The sequence below is a fragment of the Castor canadensis genome, chromosome 4 (genome assembly GCF_047511655.1).
Source record: "Castor canadensis chromosome 4, mCasCan1.hap1v2, whole genome shotgun sequence".
Taxonomy (NCBI): domain Eukaryota; kingdom Metazoa; phylum Chordata; class Mammalia; order Rodentia; family Castoridae; genus Castor; species Castor canadensis.
The window spans coordinates 174,667,374-174,688,952 of NC_133389.1; the positions used below are offsets into that span (position 1 = coordinate 174,667,374).

At 38.0% G+C, this 21,579-nt stretch overlaps 1 protein-coding gene across 1 annotated transcript in view; it reads left to right on the forward strand.

The window, feature by feature from the left end:
- The window catches only part of Daw1 (dynein assembly factor with WD repeats 1), a 37,654-nt gene that overhangs the window by 8,303 nt on the left and 7,772 nt on the right, over nucleotides 1–21,579 (forward strand). Inside the window, exons 2-9 of the mRNA XM_074069561.1 lie at nucleotides 2,792–2,864; nucleotides 6,779–6,923; nucleotides 8,760–8,818; nucleotides 9,669–9,791; nucleotides 13,344–13,443; nucleotides 17,787–17,894; nucleotides 19,692–19,798; nucleotides 20,960–21,062. Coding sequence (XP_073925662.1) covers nucleotides 2,792–2,864; nucleotides 6,779–6,923; nucleotides 8,760–8,818; nucleotides 9,669–9,791; nucleotides 13,344–13,443; nucleotides 17,787–17,894; nucleotides 19,692–19,798; nucleotides 20,960–21,062 — 818 coding nt within the window. The remainder of the gene's footprint in view (nucleotides 1–2,791; nucleotides 2,865–6,778; nucleotides 6,924–8,759; nucleotides 8,819–9,668; nucleotides 9,792–13,343; nucleotides 13,444–17,786; nucleotides 17,895–19,691; nucleotides 19,799–20,959; nucleotides 21,063–21,579) is intronic.

Genomic DNA, 21,579 nt, shown 5'->3' on the forward strand with positions numbered 1-21,579 from the left:
GCACTGCTGGTGCAAAAGCAGTAAGAGGTGACAGTGCTTGGGCTCTATTATAAGTCAAGGCAGCCACACAAGATTCTGAGTGTTAGCATTTGCCACATTTGCGCAAGAGGAAAAGAAAAAACGATTCACTTAAGAATTTCCTAGATGAAGCTGCAGAGTTTATGAGTGCAGTGAAATGTTGGTATGTGAGTGTGTCCTGTGAGTATAATGGACTTCAAATGGGAAGCACTTGCCATGTATATACCATAGCTATCCCGAGGAAAATGCCTGTGATTTTTTTTTTCATAGAAGACCGTTTTTACTTGAAAGCCAGTTAGTTAGATAGTTGTTAGCTTTTTTTGTTTTTTGTTTTTTGTCTGTACTAGGGTTTGAACTCAGGGTCTCACACTTGCTAGGCAGCCGCTCTACCATTTGAGTCACTCCACCACCCCTTGAAAGAAAGATAAATAGGGTTTTTTGGATTCAGATATTTGGAAGAGATTTTCTTGAAAATGAACATAGTGAGCCTGAAAGTTTCCAGTAAAACTGTCAGCATTTTTGCCAGTGATAAAAATTGAGCTTCCAAGTAAAAAGTAGAATTCCAGAAAACCTGTATCCCCATCAAGAGCTTGACAGTTTGCCAGCAGTAAAAGAAGTTTCCAGATGATAGAGATTGGGAGTGTTAATAACAAACGAGATTGTTTGATGTTGTATGATGAAATAAATCATACGCATACTCAGTGAGACAATTCTTCAATCAAGCCTTGATAAAAGATCCATGGAAAGATTATGACAGACTGATTTTAATGCAGTGGAGGAGTTCAGTGATGTGGTTTTAGATTCTACATTGCAACCAATTTGCAGAAACTACCTTTTGTTGGGTTCAGTGTAGCACAAAAGAAGAACCATATTCTGAAAAGGCTGTTAACAAATTCCTTCATTTTCCTTCTATATGTCTGTGTATAACCAGCGTTTTTCCTTCGATTTCATCCAAGACAACATATGGCAGCCTGAATGCTGAATCAGAAATGAAAATGCAGCTGGCCTTAACTAAGCCAGATATTAAAGATATTTGCAAAAATGGAATACACTGCTACTGTTTTGTTTTGTTTGTTTGTTTTAGAAGACATGGCTATTTTTATAAAATATGCTATTTTTGTTAACATACTATGCTATTTAATAAATGTTAATAATATCTAGTAAATATTTTAAAGTCTCAATTTTAACATGGAAAATATTGAAAATAAAATTTCTTTTGGTATACTCAATAACTTTTAAAAGCATAAGGTGGTCTTGAGACCAACACTTGAGTTTAGAGGTAGTGGTACAACATCCATAGAGGGAATATGATAAGGCAGCAGAGGAGCTCTGTTCACTTTTCTCGCTCAGGGATTTCCCAGTGGTTTTCCCCAGTGTTTTCTCTCAGGTGTTTAGATTGCATGAATTCTGTTCTTAGTCATTAGCTAGGTTATTAATAATGTTTAAGCCATCTCTATTCTATTATTGAGTCTTCTTAGCAAGTTTTTAAAATGTAAGTTATTGTACTTTTTAGTTTTATAATTCCTATTGGATTAATATAAAAAGCTCCATTTAGTTCCTGAGATTTTTCCATTGGTTTTAGGTGAATTTGTGATTCTTGAAGCATTTGTGTGATATCTCATTTAAATTCCTTATCAGATAATCCCAAAATCTTGTTCATCTCAGTATTGCTGTTTGTTGATAGTCTTTTCCTTGTTTTAGTATGATGGAAGATTTTAAAATTGTGTTCTGGATATTTTGGTTATCATGTTAGCAGACTCTTGGTGCTCTCTAAAATATTATTTTAGATTGAGCATGAGGTTCTGGTCTATTCTCGTGGGCTTCAGTTTCAAGGACAGTTAAGTTTTCTGAGTCCTTGCAACTTTGTTCTGCTTTGCCTTGTTTCTCTGGTGCTCCTATAGCTCCTGCTTAATTCTGGCTGGTACTATCTGTGGGAAGCAGAAGGTACTTTCCTGCTGTCCCTGATGACCTTTAGGGTCACCCCTGGACTGGTGGTGCTGTGGCTGAAAAGCAAGGAGACACAGGCTTTGCTGACACTGCTTTGTGTCTGGTTGTAAAGTGGGACCTGGGACATCCTGAGCTTCACTGCTTCTCTTGCAAGTGGGTGGGATGGTCCCCCAATGATCCAGTTGTGGAGGAGACTGAGAGGTCCTAGAATTTTGCCAGTGTTGCTACAGGTAGATCAGATCACAATGGGGATCCCAGTGTGGAGCAGGGACTGAGAAACTCTGGAGTTTTGCTGTGGCCATTGCTGCCCAGTGTGTGCAGTGAGGCTTGGACAGCCCAGAGCTTCACTGGGGAACCAGTTGTCTGTGAGGGCCTTAGGCTTTAGGGCTCCTTTCAAGTCCCTGGCTTTCCTCTTCCTGGTCTTTTTGTCATAGGGAGCAAGCTTTCTTTCTTCTTCCTTTTGTTTTGAACTCAGTCAGTGCCTTTTGGTGATTCCTGGCTCCACGTCCCTTGGTGCCCCCAGTTTGGGGGCATTTGGAGATAAAAGACAAACCTGGGAACTCACCATGTTGTCATTCCTCAAGCCAAGCCTCTAACCATTGCATCTTCTTCTAGCCAACTGCCAATTACATCTTATCATAGTCTGTTGAATATTTCAAGATTATTTATAGGAAAAGACCACGACCTACATAGCCTTGGTTCAGAATCAGATATCCCTGCAAAGTTTTCAATGTTGAAAAATTAAAAATCTGAAAAAAAGGTGAACAAAGTCAAAATGTATTAAATTTTGTCATTGTTAAGTGTTCAATATTATGTTTATTTATAGGAATTATGCTGGAATATGAAAAAAGTGGAGAATTAAAGACCAAATCCATAGATTTGCTTGAGCTCAGTCCTAGGTAAGTTTTCTGCATAATATAGCATTATTTAGAGTCAAAAATTTTTACTGGAGGCTGGGTGTTGTGGTACCTCTGTAATTCCAGCACATGGGAGGCTGGGGCAGGAAGATGGTGAGTTTGAGGCTAGAACACATGTTTCAAATTTTTTTAAACTGAAAAACCCTGATATTGGGTGCTGTGTGGATGAGTTGCATATACAGACAGTACACTGTTTTAAAAGTTGTTCTTCTGTGGTACATTACTTCCTATTTGTTTGAGGGTTGTACACGGGGGCCTTGCTGAGTGAGGAGGTAGAAGTGAAAAAAGGGTCGGTCTGCCCTTCTATTCTAAGAAGGCCTATTTTAAAAAATTAAGATTTTGGTCTGCTATAGCATTAGAAAAGTTGTTAAGTCAGAGTTACCGCATACCTCCCAGAAATTTTCCCCTACTGTGAACAATGTAGATTACCCTGGTATATTTGTAAATATAATATATCAATACCAACGCATTACTATTAGCTACAGTCCTTATTCTACCCAGGCTACCCCAGGTTTCTCTCTAATTCCCCCTTTTGCTGCCTTGCAAAAGATCCTTGCCTGAATCTAGGATTCTGTCGGCTGCAGCCATTTCTCACGTCTTTCTTGTTTTTGATGACCTTCACATTTTTGAGGAGTACTGGATGTTAACTTTTTAAAATATTATTAGGCCTGTTGTTTTCTCAGTACATGAGTATTTCATTGGGCTGATTGCATATGTTCTTCCTCATTACTTGTCATGGGAGACTTCCTGTCTCTCTGAAGCTTGATATGAGCCTGGAGAAAATCTCCTGCCAGGCCAGAATACCCAGATTCACTCCCTTTACGAAATCTCATGCAAATCTCCACTTCAAAGGTAGTGGTTATACCTGTGTGAGTCTGAACCCAGATAAGGTGAAGATATTCTCAATGGGGGAAATAAAAAAATACTGTGTTTTAGAGCTGTGTCCTGAGACTGCCAGCTAAGGGATTGCCCACACAATATGGGCTGCCACATAGTTTTAAAATGAGCCCCACAAACCCCAAAGCATTACAGGTGGTGAGAGGTAGCTCTCTTAATCCTGGGACTGCCACCTCTTGGAAGGTTGGGCTTTTAAGGGGGACACTTAGCCTAAGGTCAAGGCATGACTCAGAGGAAGTTGCTCTAGAGAGGGTCCAAGTATTAGTCTAGGTACCTGGGACAGAGCGCGTACCCAAAGAATGAGCAGTAACAGAGACAGTGTCACTGAATTTCATTCACAAAATCTTTGTTTAATCTATTTTCAGGGAAGAGGAGATGTAAGATCAAACATAATTTGCTAATTTTGTGAATGGGATATGCTACTGATCTGTGTGGCTATGCTAGGAAGCAGAAAGTTTGTTAGACATTCTTTTGGTTGGTGATTATGTATTTTCACCTTCAATATGCGAAGGTCAAGATCAGATTCTAAAGAACCTATAAAAAGATTCTAATGATAATTAATTCTAATGATTCTAATTTCTAATGGACAATGGGCTCATTGTCCATTTAGAAATAAATTATACAAAAAAGGGCCTTATTCTAGTGGTTCAGGTAGACTTCTATATGAGAGAGTAACTTCCAGATAGGGATTCAGGAAAAGCACAGAGTTTATATTTAAAAAGAAAAACCATAGCTGCTTAGGTCATTTCAGAATGGTTTGTGGGGTTGTGAGTCCAGGAGCTCCCAGTGTTTTGCCATTCTTCATAGGATGCTATAGTCACTCAACAGTGCTCTGCTTTCCTGAGATGTGAGACATAGCCGCCCATAATCATGAATTCATTCATAATAACTTATAATGGTAATTAGGGAATGTGAGTAAACATCTGGATCTTATTTGTCATTCTGCCCAATGATCTGGAAGTATTGTACTTATAAAAATACTTGCATTTTATAGATGACATAATGGAGTTACTGTATAAGAACATAGCAGTTTAAGCCTAATATAAACATCATATACAGCAATAACTTCCCTCTTTTGTAGTTTGCACGAGATTCATAAAAGACTGTATTTCTGTTACTATTTAAACAAAGGGATTGAATTTAGTCTGTGCGGTGAGCAAGAGTTCACATGCGTTCTTTTATTCTTCTGGATTTTGTTGTGCACCACTTAAAACATTTTGTATGTTTCTTCTTATCTGTGTATGCAGTATGTTCTTGAATAATGTTCATTTGTCAGGAGAACTGTGAGAAATAAACTATGTGTATACTGTCTTTATATTTTTTTAAAAAAAGAACATAGCAGTTTAAATACTGCAGAGTATGCAGACTAAGTATTGATTAATTTGAATCTTGCTAGGAAAACTGTTTTGATTCATACTGGTTGCTGAAAACCTTTCCAAGATACATTATTATCCTTTTAAATCTTATAGAAGTATAACTCTTGTGATAACTGAGTATTTCAGAGTCTATTCACGTAATGGGTATAAATGGTCTCTGATTAATTTCTGTTCAAAACATTCGCTCCTATTCTAATGCGATATATTTTTTGAGACTGGGATCATATCGTTTACACTCCAGGGGCCTGTGCTGTCATAGGTATTCAATTAATGCCAAGCGAATGAACAGACTCCCAGCTCAGTGCCTGGTACAAAACTGGATCTCAGGGAATCTTTATATAAGAAGAGAGGATGGGGTCATATTTTGGGGAAGCAGATGCTGAAACAGACGTCAGTGAGCAAAAGGTTTTTTGTTCAGTTAAATCTGACAGATGAGCACATGCAGCAGGATTGAGTTGGGGCAGCCCCATCTGTCCGTCGTGATGCAAGACTGGACAACAGAGGGTCTGCCAGCCACAGGGGAAGGCCCCAAGTAAACCACGCAGCTGGAGGGGTCCCTCAAGAGGGCAGAAGTAGCCAGGCTCTTGCAGTGCCCCCTTGTTCAGCCATGGACTGGGGATCACCCAAGAGGCTCTTGTGCTGAAGTGAGCCCTGAGGAGTTGCAGCTGGGGCTGGTCAGCCAGCTGGACTTCCTTGCAGCTGGTCTTCAGCTCTTTTTGAAGGGAGATCCACACTGCATTTTTAAAACATGTTCATGACATGACTTGAAAAATAAGTTTATTTTGGATGTTTTGTGCTATAAAAACCTTAATACATTTTTTGGACTAGCAAAATGTACTTGAGTGTCTATGGATTATTCAAATACTGGGGAAATCTTGAATCTGCACATTTTTTCAGGAAAATATCATGGTTCATAAGAAATGATAATTATTATTATAATTCTTTAAGTGTTTGTTTATGGTTGGGCATTTCATGTTTCCCTAAAAATATTTCAAGCCTAACGTTTCTGAACATCAGTTTCCTTACCTCTAAAATAGTTATGCTGGGCGCCAGTGGCTCATGCCTGTAATTCTAGCAACTCAGGAGCAAAGATCAGGAGGATCATGGTTTGAAGACAGCCTGGGCAGACTTTTGAGACCTTATCTTGAAAAAAAAAAAAAAACTTGTGGTAAGAGCATTTCATGGGCAGGTTGTTACAGGACTGAATAAAACATATGTAAAGAGGAAGTGTATTCAATATGCATCCAATTAAAAGAAACCAGAAGCTGAAGAGTCCATCGGGCTCAGGACTAGTGTGTCCTCAGGGGTCATCTGCTTTGTGCTATCACACAATACCTGAGGTTGGGTGATTTACAAAGGACAGAAACTTATAGCTCACATTTCTGGAAGCTGGACAGTCCAAATTCAAGGTGCTGGTGGGCTTGGGTGTCTCATGAGGGCCTTCTGCTTTCCATGATGGTTCTTTTTACTCAGTTGTGTGATAATTTTTCCCCCAGAAATTTCTTGGAAAAGAGGGTGATATTTTAAACCTTTTAAAAATCTTTATAAACAATGTAATTCTGCATGTAATGAACATATGTGCAATGTCTCACATGAAAAACATCTTTTGGGGTGAACCTTCAGTACTGATGTCGGGGCGTTAGTGGAAGAGATCCAGAAAGCAGAGCCTCTAATCACAGCCTCGCGAACAGAGCAAGTGAAGCTTCTAGTGGAGAGACTGCAGGAGAAGCTTGGCCAGCACAGCAACCACACCTTCTACCTGTTCAAGGTAAGGCATGTTTCAAAAGCACTAGGTAGAGGAGTTTTGGGGAATAATCAATGTTTTATTGATTTTTATTTCCCTGAAGGTAGTGTTCTCTTTCCTTAAAAATATTTTTTCAAGAAAAATGTTTGTCTATGGTTTATTTCATGTCATATATACTTGCTAAGACTAAGTTTCATTAACTATTTGTCAAATGAATGAGTGAAATTAACAGGAGTGTAGAATAGGTGCATTGTGGGAGGTACTTGTGTGTGTGGGGTGAGTGGATGAAGGTGAGGCCATATGGTTGATGGGCTTCATATACATATATGAAATAGAACAATGAATCCTCTTCACTTGCTTTAAGTGGTACAGGGAGGAGGTTGGGGGGATGGTGGGGGCAATCTAACCAATGTACAATGTAAGCCTATTCAGAATGATCACAATGAATCCCCCTGTATAACAAATACACCCTAATGAAAATGAACAAAAAAGATTTGCAGTAGGTTTACCTCCCTTTTATTAATGAAAATATAAGCCAGTTTTAAGTTATTTAATTATTAAAATTATTTTCTAGTCAGAATAATTTTAAGAAGTTGTGTTTCATTGCATGTCAACATGTGTTCTGCTTTTATGTGAAATAAACTATACTTCAGTAAATTATTCAAATGATAAATCATTTTAATGTGATATAAATTATGCTTATTTTTCTTTGTAGTTTTTGGTGGCTATAAAAGTGCAATAAATGTAGGCCTTTGCTTCTTATGAATAACTTTTTTCTTTTTTCCAAGGCTGGCCTTGAACTCACAATCTTCCTCCCTCAGCTTCCCAAGTGTAACTAGTCATGTGCTACCACCCTGACACTGACACAGCTTTTTTCTTTCTTTTTTTATTGGCACTGGAATTTGAACTCTGGGCCTCACATTTGCTAGGCAGGCACTCTACCACTTGAGTCACTCGCCAGTCCTAGTTTTTTCTTTATTATTAAAGAAAAAATTGAAAATTATTTTTTAATTCATTTAAAAATAGGTTGGCATTCCACTGGTTTATTTTTAATGTTTTGGATATAATAACAAATATTCTTATTATTTATATTCTCATCTATTCTATCTGACATAAAATATCCAGGTGCTCTTTGGTAGTTATCCCATTGGATATCCCTTGTCATATCTTTTGTTCCAGTAGGTGGCACTGTTTAACTTCAAGTGTGAGCTCTGTGACTACAGTGACCTGGTAATTTACCATTGAAAGGAAGGGTTTTTGACAGTGAAAGGGGATGCTATTAATAGCTACGCTCCAGCAGCAGACATAACTGAGACTGCTGCAGTCTAGCAATATGAACAATGTTCAGTTTTGAATGTTCGTTAAGCATCCACGACATACAGATTGAAAGATAAATGAGATATATCTTGACTGGAAGGGAGTTTTAGGGTTCAAAAAACAATAAGACATTATAAAATATGTATTTGAAACATATTTAATGTGTTTCCTGTATGCCATGTTCATACCTATATACAATGTTCATACATATACACAAAACTAAATGCAATATGTAAGAGAAAATGTTCCAAGTCAACGAGTGCTATTTGGTATCTTACTTAATAGCCACAATTTATCTTAAAGGTAAATTGGTATTGACACAAAACTAATCATGTTTTATAATTACCTGCAACTACCAAATGTTTAGTTTGCTTTAATAATAGAAGGTGCATTTTTCCTCATTTGTTCATGTATTAGTTATTGCCCACTTATTACATATAATTAAGACAACATTGAACGTCTTTATTTGTTTGAAGTTAAAATCAATGAATTAAATTTAACTTGGTATGACTCCAAAATAAAAGGCGATTTCTTTCATCAAAGGTTCTCAGAGCACATATATTGCCGTTGACTAATGTTGCCCTTAACAAATCAGGCTCATGGTAAGTTTTTTTTTCCTTAGTTTTAGCAGCTAAGAGATAAAAATTTCTGAATGTTTACCAAATATTGTAGTTAGTTATATATCTGACATGTTCATTTCTCTGGTTTCTGTATCCTACTTGATATTGAGGAGAAATTTAAGCTCTGTCTCCAAACTAGCCTTAATTTCTATAATATTTGTGTCATTTGGGGTGGGAGAGACCCTAGGATTTCAGGAAGCATTATAACTGTGACTAACTTAACTCAGAAAAACAGCTGACTTGGGGGCAACCATCGTATTCTCCCTGGCAATGGGGGCAGGTTGTGCCGGTGGTGATCACTCAGTTCAGAGCAGGCATTTTCTTCTAGCTAGAGTTTTGGGTATGACTTGTAGAATCTTCAAGCCTATGTTGAGAGCATGTGCTTGATCAGCTTGTAATCTGAGGTGCGAGACAGGAAACAGAGGCAGAAGGCTGGAGGGAGGAAAGAGAGGGATCCAAGGTGGTGCCACATTTTTATGGTCTGAACAACTGGGGGAATAATGCAGTTTATAGACATGTGTGTAGATTTCTAAAATGCTACTGACTGATTATATACACTTTATTATATATGACTATGTACTGTAGGAATGTAACCTTTATAAGCAAAATTATCCTTCATTTTATTTGGCAATGTCTTGTTTTGGTTTGAGATAAGATCTTTCTAAGTCAAAGGAGTTAGATATTACCCTCAGTTTATTCTTTATACTTGTTTTTCATTGTTAAAAGAAAAAAAGACCAAATAAAGGAGTTATTATCTCATAGGCAAAAAATGAAGTCTTTCTTAACTCCCTGCCATCTTCACTCTGTGATGTGCTCACATTCCTTCTGCTAGCTTTATCACAGGAAGCTATGACCGGACATGCAAGCTGTGGGACACCACGTCCGGAGAGGAGCTGTACACCCTGGAGGGTCACAAGAACGTGGTTTATGCCATAGCCTTCAACAATCCTTACGGGTTTGTTCATTCATTCACTTACGCCTTCCTTCATTCTTGCATTCATCCCTCCATCTATCAGGATGACAACAGGAGGAAGACAAGATTAAAATCTACTCACTGTCTTCTATGTGTTTAAAAAGTGTTTTCAACACCTCCTTCAATGCTTACTGCCTTTGGGACAGGCATTATTCTCATAAAGAATACGAAGTTGAAGTACACTTCTCAGGATCACACAGGGGTGGGAGGATTGGCAAATGAATTGTATACTTGGGTAAACATTTCAAACACATGCCTCTTTTTTTTTTTAATGATTGCTGACTTTTCCCTTTAGTGAAGCTAGTTCAATAATTCTGGTTCATTTTTTATAGTTTTGTGATAATTAGAACAAAACAATTAGTGGCTTAAAGGTTAAGAGGAGAGATCACTGTGATTCCTCCTGGTCCAAGTGTCTTTACAGGACATGAGATTAGATCTTAAGCCTGAAGGTGGAGGGGAGGAGAGGACTCCTGGGTGAGGGGTTTTAAGATGGGGATTCATCAGCCAGGGTCTCTAGTGGACATTTCCTGTGGAGAAACAGAAGGAGGTGAGGTCAGAGCATTCTGGAGTGCAGACTCTGTTCTGTAGGACTGAGTTACTATCAAAGGTTTGTGAACAAAAGAGTGGAGTGATGAGTATGCTATTTAGAAGCATTGCTCTGGCAGAGAGAAGGGGTCAGAGGGTTTGACAGTGGAAAGAAGCAGGAGGCAAAGACTGAGTAAGGAGGGAGGGACAATCATCCAGTTAGAAGACAATGGAAACTCTTGGGCAGAGGGGAGAGAGAGACTTTGTAAAGACTCGATGCACTTAGAGTAGAATTTTTGTACTATAATTTAGAAATTGATGTCTAGGCTTTGAATGCCATCATATCTTTTGGGAATGTAATGCTTCAAAGCACATTAATTGTGATGGCACAATCAACCTTAATTGGCACATTAAAATGATTAAATATTATAAGTGAATTCAAGAAAATTTAACTTTGATGTATGCATTTCTACATTATAGAGAATGACAATTTTTATTATAACTTATTATACCAACTTGAGTAAGTAAAAAATGTCATTGAAATTACCAATGACACTGTCTTACTGCTGGTGTAGTTCCTACTTTAATTGCAATGCAATTTTCTATAATATAATACCAAATTTTTTAGTAGTGTGCTTAACAGACGTGATCTTTTTTGGGCATCTCTTTCAGAACAAAGTATTTTTGGGAGGGAAAGGTGAGCAATATATTCAGGCCCTTTTGCTGGATTCTACCAAGTGCCCCAGATGAAAATCCCCATGTCCAGTTGTTTACGTTGTTAATTCCTGTTTGCTTTAGTTATGTTTTTTAAAGCAGGGTTTTCATTGTACCTTGTATTGTTTGGGTTTCAGCAAAGTGAGTTTATGATAGCCACCAAAGATAAGATAGAGTGAGAGAGAGAGAGAGAGAGAGAGAGAGAGAGAGAGAGAGACTCCCATCAGTTTAGTGTTTATGTATTAAGTCAGCAGTAAGTTTTTTGTTTGTTTGTTTGTATTTACTTATTTATTCAGAGACAGGTTCTCTCTGTATAGTCCAGTATGGCCTTCAACTCATGCTTCTCTTGCTTCAGCACAACTGTGTATGGCTACGAGTAAGTTTTGATTCAATAAAGCAATTCTAAAAAACATTGCTATTAGCAATGTCTTTTACAATATGGTGTCATAAAGATACAGAGAACAGTTTGTGATAGAAAAGACATTGGTCAAAAAATAACAGCAACTTGAAACTGATATTTAAGGGGCAGGAGAGATAGAAAAATGGACCCAGGTGACTTTACAAGGCCTTGAATTTATCTTAAGCAGAGATTAAAAGATAGCAGTGTTGAATGGAGAATGCCAGGAAGCCTTGGATTCAATGCCAAATGAGTGCCAAAGGCTCACTCCCGGTGGCCAGTGAGCCTTGAGTGTCAGGAAGATGCAGGGGCTTATTGGTGTTTTCCAGGACGAGCTGCCCTAGACATTGGCGTAAAGAACCTTGCTCTCCTTTAGTCTGAGATGCCACAGAAACACTATGTGAGCAGCCTGGAGCCAGAGGGCAAAAGCCAGACATCAGTGTCAGTGTGGGCAAATAAGAATTATTCAGTTGTCTTGGACATTTATAATTTGCTTTAGGATATATAATTTGGGTCTTAAAGCCACTTACACTTTTGAGCAATGAAGTTAACTCCATAATGGTAACCCAGGGCTTGGGATGTAGCCTAGTGGTCTAAATGGCAAAACCCTTGCTTCACATGTGTGAGGCCCCAGGTTTAAGCCCCAGCACTGGAAAAACAAAAAACAAAAACATTGCTGATTTTTTTTTTAATTTTTATTGTTTTATCATTCATATGTGCATACAAGGCTTAGGTCATTTCTCCCCCCTGCCCCCACCCCCTCCCTTACCACCCACTCCGCCCCCTCCCTCTCCCCCCCACCCCCTCGATACCCAGCAGAAACTATTTTGGCCTTATCTCTAATTTTGTTGAAGAGAGAGTATAAGCAAAAAAAAAAAAAAAAAATGGAAAGAAAGAAGTCAGGTATGGTGGTGTACATCTGTAATCTCAACACTTGGGAGGCTGAGGCAGGAGGATCATGAGTTTGAAGCCAACCTGGGCTACATAGCAAGACTCTGTCCAAATCAAACCAAACCAAACCAAGTCAAACCAAACCAAGTCAAACCAAGTCAAACCAAATCAAGTCAAACCAAGTCAAACCAAATCAAGTCAAACCAAGTCAAACCAAATCAAGTCAAACCAAGTCAAACCAGATCAAACCAAACCAAACTGAACAAAACAAAACAAAACAAAACAAAAGATAACCCAACTGGAGGAACATTTGGATGACATGCAATAAAGGATAAATTGGGTCAAGAGTAAAATAAAAGATTTTAGTGCCGAGATCAAAAGTTAACCAGGCTAATCTACTTCAACCCTTTGGGTAGGGCCAGTTGCTTGCCCCAGAATCAACATGGGGAGCCTCTTGTTTGAAAATGACTTGTGTTTTTTTAATCAATCTGCTTTGTAAATCTTCTTGTAATAGAAATAATATTGGTATTATTTTCTTAAGGAGTCACCCAGGGTCAAACTTCTCAAAACCTTATTAGCAGTATGGGTTAATTTGATTATTCTCCTTTCATCTGTCTCCTTTTATATTTGTTACTTTTCTTGTGCATACCGATTAACAGAATTGTTCTGTGTTCATGCAGGTAATACACATATTGCTGATACTCATGTTAGTATCTTTCTGAACTAAATCCTTTGCCATATTCATTCTGTTAATTAAAAAATTGTAATCCTAAATATACTTAGACTTTCAATGTAAAGTCTTTAAAATTTACACATAAGAATTGCTGCCATTCAAAAATTAAACCTTTACTTTGTTATTTATTGAAATAAATACAGGATTGCATATTGTTTTGAAAGTGAAGTAAATTTCTAAGTAGATACCGTGTATTAATACCTCTTGTCTTAGTTCAATGTGTCATATAATGTGACTGAATTTGTTTCAAAATTCATGCTTTTAAAAATTGCAGTGACAAAATTGCCACTGGGTCCTTTGACAAGACTTGTAAATTATGGAGTGCAGAGACAGGAAAATGTTACTATACCTTCAGGGGCCACACAGCAGAAATAGTGAGTATACACAATATTGTAAAAGTATAGTTTATGTTGCTGTTTTCTTCTTAGGATTCTATTATGAAAATAGAGTTTTATTTTCTAACCCTATGTTTTTGGTTTGTCTAGATTATATATGTGGTAGTGATATAAAGTGACTTAAATTTTAATAATTTGCAGATATTGTTAAAGAATAATATTTTGCATTGACTAAGGAGACATGTGTTTTGTGATAGATATTTAATACCCAACCTTACTTTTTATTTTTCATTTACTGGTGTTTAAAGAACTGATTTGATGAGACCTGATAAAATTATTAAAGTTATTAAAAATAACTTTTTGCATCATGTAAACTATTTAGGCTTAATATTTTCTGGATATCATTAGAACTTCAATTTGTATAAATAGTCTGATACTCTAAATAGCTCTCACTACTGGGAGGCCCTTGCCCTCAGCCAGTTCTGTGTTTCATCTTAGAATAATTAGTGATATAATTGGCGCCCTATGGAACAGTAATGCCTATTAAAAATAAGCAGTCTGCTTATTTTAGGAGCAATCTGTATTATATTCACCCTTCAAATTCATGATATATTTATCCAACAATAATGCATGCTGGATCCAGGGAACTTTGCAGATACTGGGGAATGCAGTGCCCCCACGTGTCACTTCCTAGCCACAAGGTGCTGTCCTAAGCTTTTGGTGTGTGTTAGCTTAGTTTTGCCTCTTAACGAGTAAATATTGTAAGTAATTCCCCATTTTGGGTCATAATTGAGGACATTGTGGCATAGAGAATAATTTCCCCAAGGTCAAAGAAAGACATAATCCTTGTCTTTAGAGAGTAACTATGTCACCACACTCCCTTGGAATTTTGAAAACTTTTTCTCTTATACAGTTTCTAGGAAGACAGTCATATTTTTTTATAGCCAGCAACGCCCATCCAGCAAATGTTTACTAAATATTAACTGTGTGTGAAGTCATGGCCTACAAGCTTGGAGTACCTACTAGAATTGGACATAGGTCTTTTCCTCCAGAGATTTTGAGGTTTAGTAGAGGGAGAAGAGGCATCAATGAATAGGCACAAAGATGGGTTGTAAGTGGGCTAATAATGGGCAGGGAGTTCAGTGAGGGCTTAAGAAGGGGGAGCTGTTGAGGTGTTCAGGGAAGGAGTTGGGCAGGAAAGGTATTTAGAGACTTACAGAGAGGTGACTTATTCTAGGCAGAGGGGAAAGCACTGGCCAATGCCCAGAGGTGTGCACCTGTGGTGTGTGCTTGAGAACTTAGGTGGCTCTGTGTGATCAGAGCAGAACTTCCTGTCCTTCCCCTAGGATGGCATGCACATAATATTCAATACAGATGTGCAATACCCTGGGGTGAGCTGCCTGCTACACACAATCCCCTGTGATGGGCAAGGATCCCTGGTGCGGCACAGCTGCCTGGATGCTAAGGATGTCAATGCTTTAGTGCACCTACAACCCAATCAACGCCAGATCACAAGGTGAGAGGACACGAAGTGGAAGTGGCAGGCTAAGACCACACTGTAGATTTATGAAGGGTCATAGGGCCTCCATACATCTGGGCTTTATCTTGTATGTAATTCCATGTCATTGAAATTTTTCAGCTGGCAAGTGCTCAGCTTGCCTCTGTCAGAGTATTTTTGTGGCAGAATGAAGGAGAAATGAGAGGTAGGTGAGATCAGAGGTTCTGACCAGTTGGGGGTACTTGCATTTGTCCAAATGGTAAATGATGAAGACTTGTCATAGGCAGATGAGAAGGTTGTGAGAGATTTGAAGGGAGTAGAGGCAGTAGGACTTGGTTACCAAGTAGATCAAAGGCATGAGAGAAAAGGGGGATCCAGGATGATTCTCGGCTTTGGGGCTTAGTTGACTGGCAGCGCTGTTAACCAGTTTTGTACCTAAGCGAGGAGGAGCAGTTTGTATCCATATGACTCTTGAGTCTTAGACAGATTGGTAAAAGCATCCCATGTGACATCCAGACATGCATCTATTTGGCAGTTGGCTCTTTGGGCCTGGAACTGAACAGTGAGGTCTGCAGAGGACGCATGGATGTGAGCTGCAGGCATCTAGGAAGCAGTAGAAACCACTGAGCAACTGAAATTTCCCAAAGGAAACGTAGTACCTGAGGAGAAGACTAGCAGAAATCTGGTGTGCATTAGACTTTTTGTTGCTGTCACAAAATACATGACAAACCACTTAAAAGGAGGAAATTTTTATTTTAGCATATAATTTCAGTCTATATTGGCTGAAGGGCATGGTGGAACACAGCTGTTTGACTCATGGCAGCCAGAAGCAGAGAGGGAGGAAGGCACAGGGGGACCAGTTAAAACTTTCAAAGGCAAATGCCTTTGGCCTACTTCTTCCAGCGAGGCTCAACCACCTAAAGTTTTCATTATCTCCCAAAATCATGCCACCATCTGGGGACCAAGCATTCAACATGCAAACCTGTGGGGGACATTTTATGTTTAAACCATAACACCTGGGAAGATGGGAAAGAGAAACTTTTAATTTGTAGAACCACCCTCCATCATCAATGAGCAAGCAAGCAAACAAACAAAAAATAAGAAGGAAGCAGAGAAAAGCAAAGAATTTTCACAGCTGTGGAAAATGTGAGAACAAAGGAGTTAACAGACCTTAGGGAAGTTAAGTGATGACTGACTTTGTATATTGGGTATTCAGCCAGAGTGATTTCAGTAGAGTTGAAGAGTGAGTAGAACATCAACTTAAATATTAATAACAGAAGACAGGACTGTAAAATAGGTACAGTGTGTGTGTGTGTGTGTGTGTGTGTGTGTGTGTGTGTGTGTAGAAGGGGGAGGGTGAATGAAGGAGATTAAGGTGAGTGAATATGGTTGATATACTTAATGGCATGGTTCATATACTTAAATGAAATAGAACAAAGAAACCTCTTGCAGTTGCTTTAAGTGGGGAGGGAAGGGGGCGTTGAAGGGAAGAGACGATGGGGGGTGATGTAACTAATGTACAATATAAGTCTAGTTGGAAATGTCACTATGAATTTCCCTTGTATAATAAATTTATCCTAATATAATAAAAAAAGAGTAAGTAGAAAATGATCATAAATGATGGTAAACTATTTTTTCCAGGTTTATAATTTGGTTTGAAAGGGGGAAAAGGTAACCAAAAGGCAATATACAGAGTCAAAGGAAGATAAAGTAAGATTTGTTTATATGAGGGAAAAACTAAGGCATATGTACAGGCCACTGGGAAGGATCTAGTCTAGGGGAAGGAGAGTTGGTGTGTACATCTCCGTTAAGAGTTTAGGGATAGAAGTTTCAGAAGGAGCATAGGGACACTGCATCTGAGACTGAAGAGAAGTGAAGTAAGGGCTCGGTGAACAAGTTCCTATCTGAGAGGTGAGTTTTCTCAGGGAAGTAGTAGGAGGTCAGGTATCTGTTGAGAAGAGTGAGGGTGTGAGTACAGGGTAAGAGTGGGGAATGTATTGAGCCAGAGGCATGTTAAATAAAGTAGGGTATAGAGCTGAGGGCTCAGCTGAGGCAGAAGGCACAAATGAGCAATGCTAGTTGCCCATGCAGTTTTCTTAAGCACTTTGGTTGAGATGAGACAGGGGGTGTGAATGATTGATAAATTCCTGACTTGATAAAAGTTAAAGTTAGGAGTTTATGTGGAAGGTGAATTTGAAAGATAGGAACTAACAGTGTTGAGGATACTGGTGGAAGTGATGTTTCTGTGGTCAGCTGTGTAAGTTTGAAAGGCCGGGGTCTCAATAAAATGGAACATATGCTGGGGGAGGAAGGAATAACAAATATGAGAGTAAATTGAGTGTATTGGGAAATTGTAATCAGTGGTGGGTGAGTTAGTGATGAATCTTCTAGAGAAGATTCAGGTGTAGCTATAGGAGCAATTATTGGAGATGAGACCAAGCTCATGGGTTTGGGGTACAGGATAGATTGCCTACAGGAAGGTTACCTAGGATATGGGATTGACATTGTGAGCCAGCAGTCACAGTTGGTTAGTGAGGGATGTGTTCAGAAGGAATATGATGACAGTAACAGGGAGGATGAGAGCTCTACAGCATGATACTTAAGATGGGTTGGGTTTTTGTTCTGGTTCTTCCATGGTCTGGAAGTGGCAATAGGAGGCTGTGCCTGAGCAGGTGACACAAGAGAGAACAGGGCCTTTTTACTTAAGGAGGAGACAGCTTCAGGATTCCACCTGAAGACGTCAGGTTTCTCATATTTGATATTTTGTTGTGTTCTTTGATAAAAAATCAAACTGAATCTGCTAAAGTAATTGCAAGATATTCTATGCATAATTAACAGTTTGAACACCATTTTTCTAAAGTTTCTTCCATTTCATGTAATTTAGGTGTGTTTATCATTTAACCCTCAAAGCACAGTGGTGGCTACTGGAAGTATGGATACAACGGCCAAATTGTGGGACATTCAGAATGGAGAGGAAGTGTTCACTCTAACAGTATGCTAATATATTAATAAGCCTACCATTTGTCTTCATCTTTATTTTTATTTTTGTTACAAAATAAACACTAAGTTAGAAGATGCTTTTGAACTACTGATTTTCAAATGTAGTTGAAGGGAGTTACAGTTCGTTTGCTGATTATCCTATCCCAAGAGGCACAGGTGGAGGTGCTAGGGAAGCCAGGTGAGCTTTTATTTGATGAACTTTGTTCTGTAAAACACACAGACTATAGTTTAGAACACATCCTTGTCTATCTAGCTAAAAGGAGAATGGGTGAGTCTACCTGTTTGGATGAGGCAGAACTGGAGAGGTGTGCCAGGGGATTCTTTACAGGGACTGTTGTCTACCCTCTCCCTGTCCTCTCCTGTCATTCTTAGAACCCTCCTATGTTATGGAGTCAGAATGACAGGAGTAAGTGACCAGAGGCAAAAAGGCCACAGGGTGAGTGCTGATGGTGCTGCTCTTGTCTGTCACCACATGTCTAGCACCTCCCTGTTCCCTGCCACCTTCCACCTCATCCCACTCCACCTGAGGTGGCCACAACAAAAAATAGGCCGATTGTGTGTTGTAATCAGGGGACAGATAGTTTTCTTTGCCTTTCAAAATTATAAATGAATTAAAGAAAACAGGATTCTTTCCCTAAGAAAGTTTTTAAAAACAGACTAAAATAAGGAGAAAAATCACCATTTTAAAGTAATACCAAGGGCTTTCCTTTTTTATACCCAAGTACCTAGCATTGTTAAGATAAGTACACTTCTTTCTGATCTTGATTTCACAAGGCACTGCTTCCTTGCTACCTCTTGTTTCAGGATGCTATGGAGGAAAAAGTTCTATATTAGTTAGTGCTTACAGTTTCAATGAAAGTTTCCTTCTACTGACTCTGCCTAAGGGCATTTGGCAAATGAATCCTGCTCTGCACACCTGTCCGCTGTCAGGGAGCACACGTTATGTGTGTTCAGAATTCCAATATTCAGCTCCACTTCACCTTTCCATTTGGAATCAATCAGAAAATCAATTTAGAAATGGACTTTTCTGATTCTTTTGTCATTTAAAAATGTACTGGGCATCACAAGTTCGAGGCCAAGTCTAGGCTAGATAGCAAGATCCTGTCTCAAAAAAATCAAACAAACCAAAATAATGATATATAAATATTAAAACTATAATTATATTATTTACTAAAATAGGAAAATGATAGCTGCACTCTACGTCAGATCCTCTTTCCAGAGTCACAGAGTTGATTGCAGAGGAGGGCTTTTCCCCATTGTCTCGTCAGCACTAGACTAACCAGGGGAAAGTCAGGACAGAGGTGGCATTCATTAATCTACTTCATGTCAGATCACCTTAAGTTGTTCCTCTTTTGAAGTTATTTAATTCATTCCATACGCTGTTTTCTTTTGTTGACCATTAATAATTAATCCATGAAGACACAGAGCTTTTTAGTGTTTCCAAGAAATGTGAGAGGAGCCCTCTAATTTCCCAAAATATGTCTTCCTTTTAAAAAAAAAAAAAACCCAGTCTTCCTAAAAATCTTTATTGCATCAAAATGAACTTGCTTTTGGCATGTAAGGCAATGAGTTTTAGTAATCATACTCTGCAATCATCACCTAAATCTAGTTTTAGAACATTTTTTTTCACCCTACAAAGAGAACTGTGCTCACTTGTAGACAGCTATGTATTTCCTTTCTTTGTATATAGCTTTTCCTTTTGTAGATTTTCCCTTTGAATATGCTGTTGCATACTTGCAGGGATTGTTTTATTTATAGGTGTACCTGACAGTCTCTGCTTTTTTTCTAGGGTCATTTGGCAGAAATCATTTCCTTGTCATTTGATACCTCGGGAAACAGAATCATCACAGGGTCCTTTGATCACACAGTTGCAGTGTGGGATGCTGGTACTGGGAGGTAATATTTTATTCTTAAGAATTTTTAAACCTTTGTAAGGAGGTTAGGAAGACCTTATGTTATTTGTTTAATCTTGTATCTATTAATTGTGCTTTAGGTTCCATAGGAATAGCACACACTGAAAACATAAACTAATTTATTCTTTCTGGTATTTCTGATCCACAAAATAAGTGCTTTCTCAGAATTTTGTGCAAGTAATGTGAAACAGAAATATAAAAGAATACAAAGAATGATAGCAGTAGCTTCCTGGTTATATAGCTATTATTCATTCCATGTATTATGTAATCAAATTTCCATGACTTGTTATTATGGTAGGTATGAATATCATGAATAAATAAAACTCAGCTAATTCCCCAAATTTAATTTTAGTTCAAGAACTTCAATTTCCTTCCTAATGATTTTTGGTCCTAGTTGCTAAGAAGTTAACTAAATTAGCATACTTATGTTGGAAAACTCCACTCTTGGATTTGTCTGCATTTTGGTAGAAATGCTCATTTCAGGGGTACCAACCAAGATGTGCTTAAAAAAAAGCAAGAGAGAAGGAAGGGCTTCTAAGTCATTTGATGTCTAGTTTCTGGTATAAGAACACTCCTAGAGTTTCAGACTGCCTTTGTTATTTGTTACCCAATACTTTATGAAATGTTGCCATAAGCAATGTCCTAAGTAATTAAAAAATTATTTTAACTATACATATGTATGGGGTACAGTGTGGCAATTTGATGTATGTACACAGTATGTAATGATTGAAGCAAGGTAGTTAGCATTTCCATCTCCTTAAACATTGTTTCCAAATCTTCTGCACATTTATAGTAACATAGAATAATTGTACATATTTTTGTAGGGGACAGTGTGATAGTTCAATAAATGTATGTAATGTGTAACAATCAAATTAGAAAAATGGATGGAATTGGAGGATGTTATGTTAAGAGACGTAAGTCAGACACAGGAATGTTATCTTTGGTTATTTAAAATTTAATTACATTTTGTTGAAATTAATAGCCTCCTTTTGGGTTATAGTGGAAGCATTTTTGTTTCATCATCAAAGACATTATTTTGTCAAACCCAAAATTTCACACACACAGATGGACTTGATTTTTTTATTTATGTGCATGTACTATTGTAAGATATCTTTCACCAGTTTTAATTATCTCCATCTTGTAGGAAGGTATATACCTTAATTGGCCACCGTGCTGAGATCAGCAGTGCCTTGTTCAATTGGGATTGTTCTCTAATCTTGACAGGATCCATGGACAAGACCTGCATGGTAAGCTCAAGAAGTAGCTTTGCTTTATACTGTGTCTATATTCTTTATACTCTGTCAGATATTCATTGTAACACTGACAAATTTCAAAGATGGTATACAATTAATGTATTAATTTATAAATAATAGTTGCTAATGTTTTATTTAAACAAGTTTGAAGGAATTATGAGGTGCTAAAACAATTTTAATTGCTTCAAATGTATTAAAGATCTTATTTGAAAAGTCACATTATTTTTGTTTAATGTCCACTGTTCATTTATTAAACATTAGGCTGGTGGAATGGCTCAAGTGGTAGAGCACCTGCCCAGTGGTGTGAGACCCTCAATTCAAACCCCAGTATCATCAAAAAAGTGACTTCATTTATTAAACTTTGATTGGCATGTTCTTTAAGGAGCCTCAAATGCGTATCTACCTGCCTCTAAGTTTTTACGCTTTCAGAAACAAATTATTAAGGGTTTATACTCTGGAATTATCCTTTGATTATATGTCAAATGTATTATGATCTTATAATGTGCTTTCA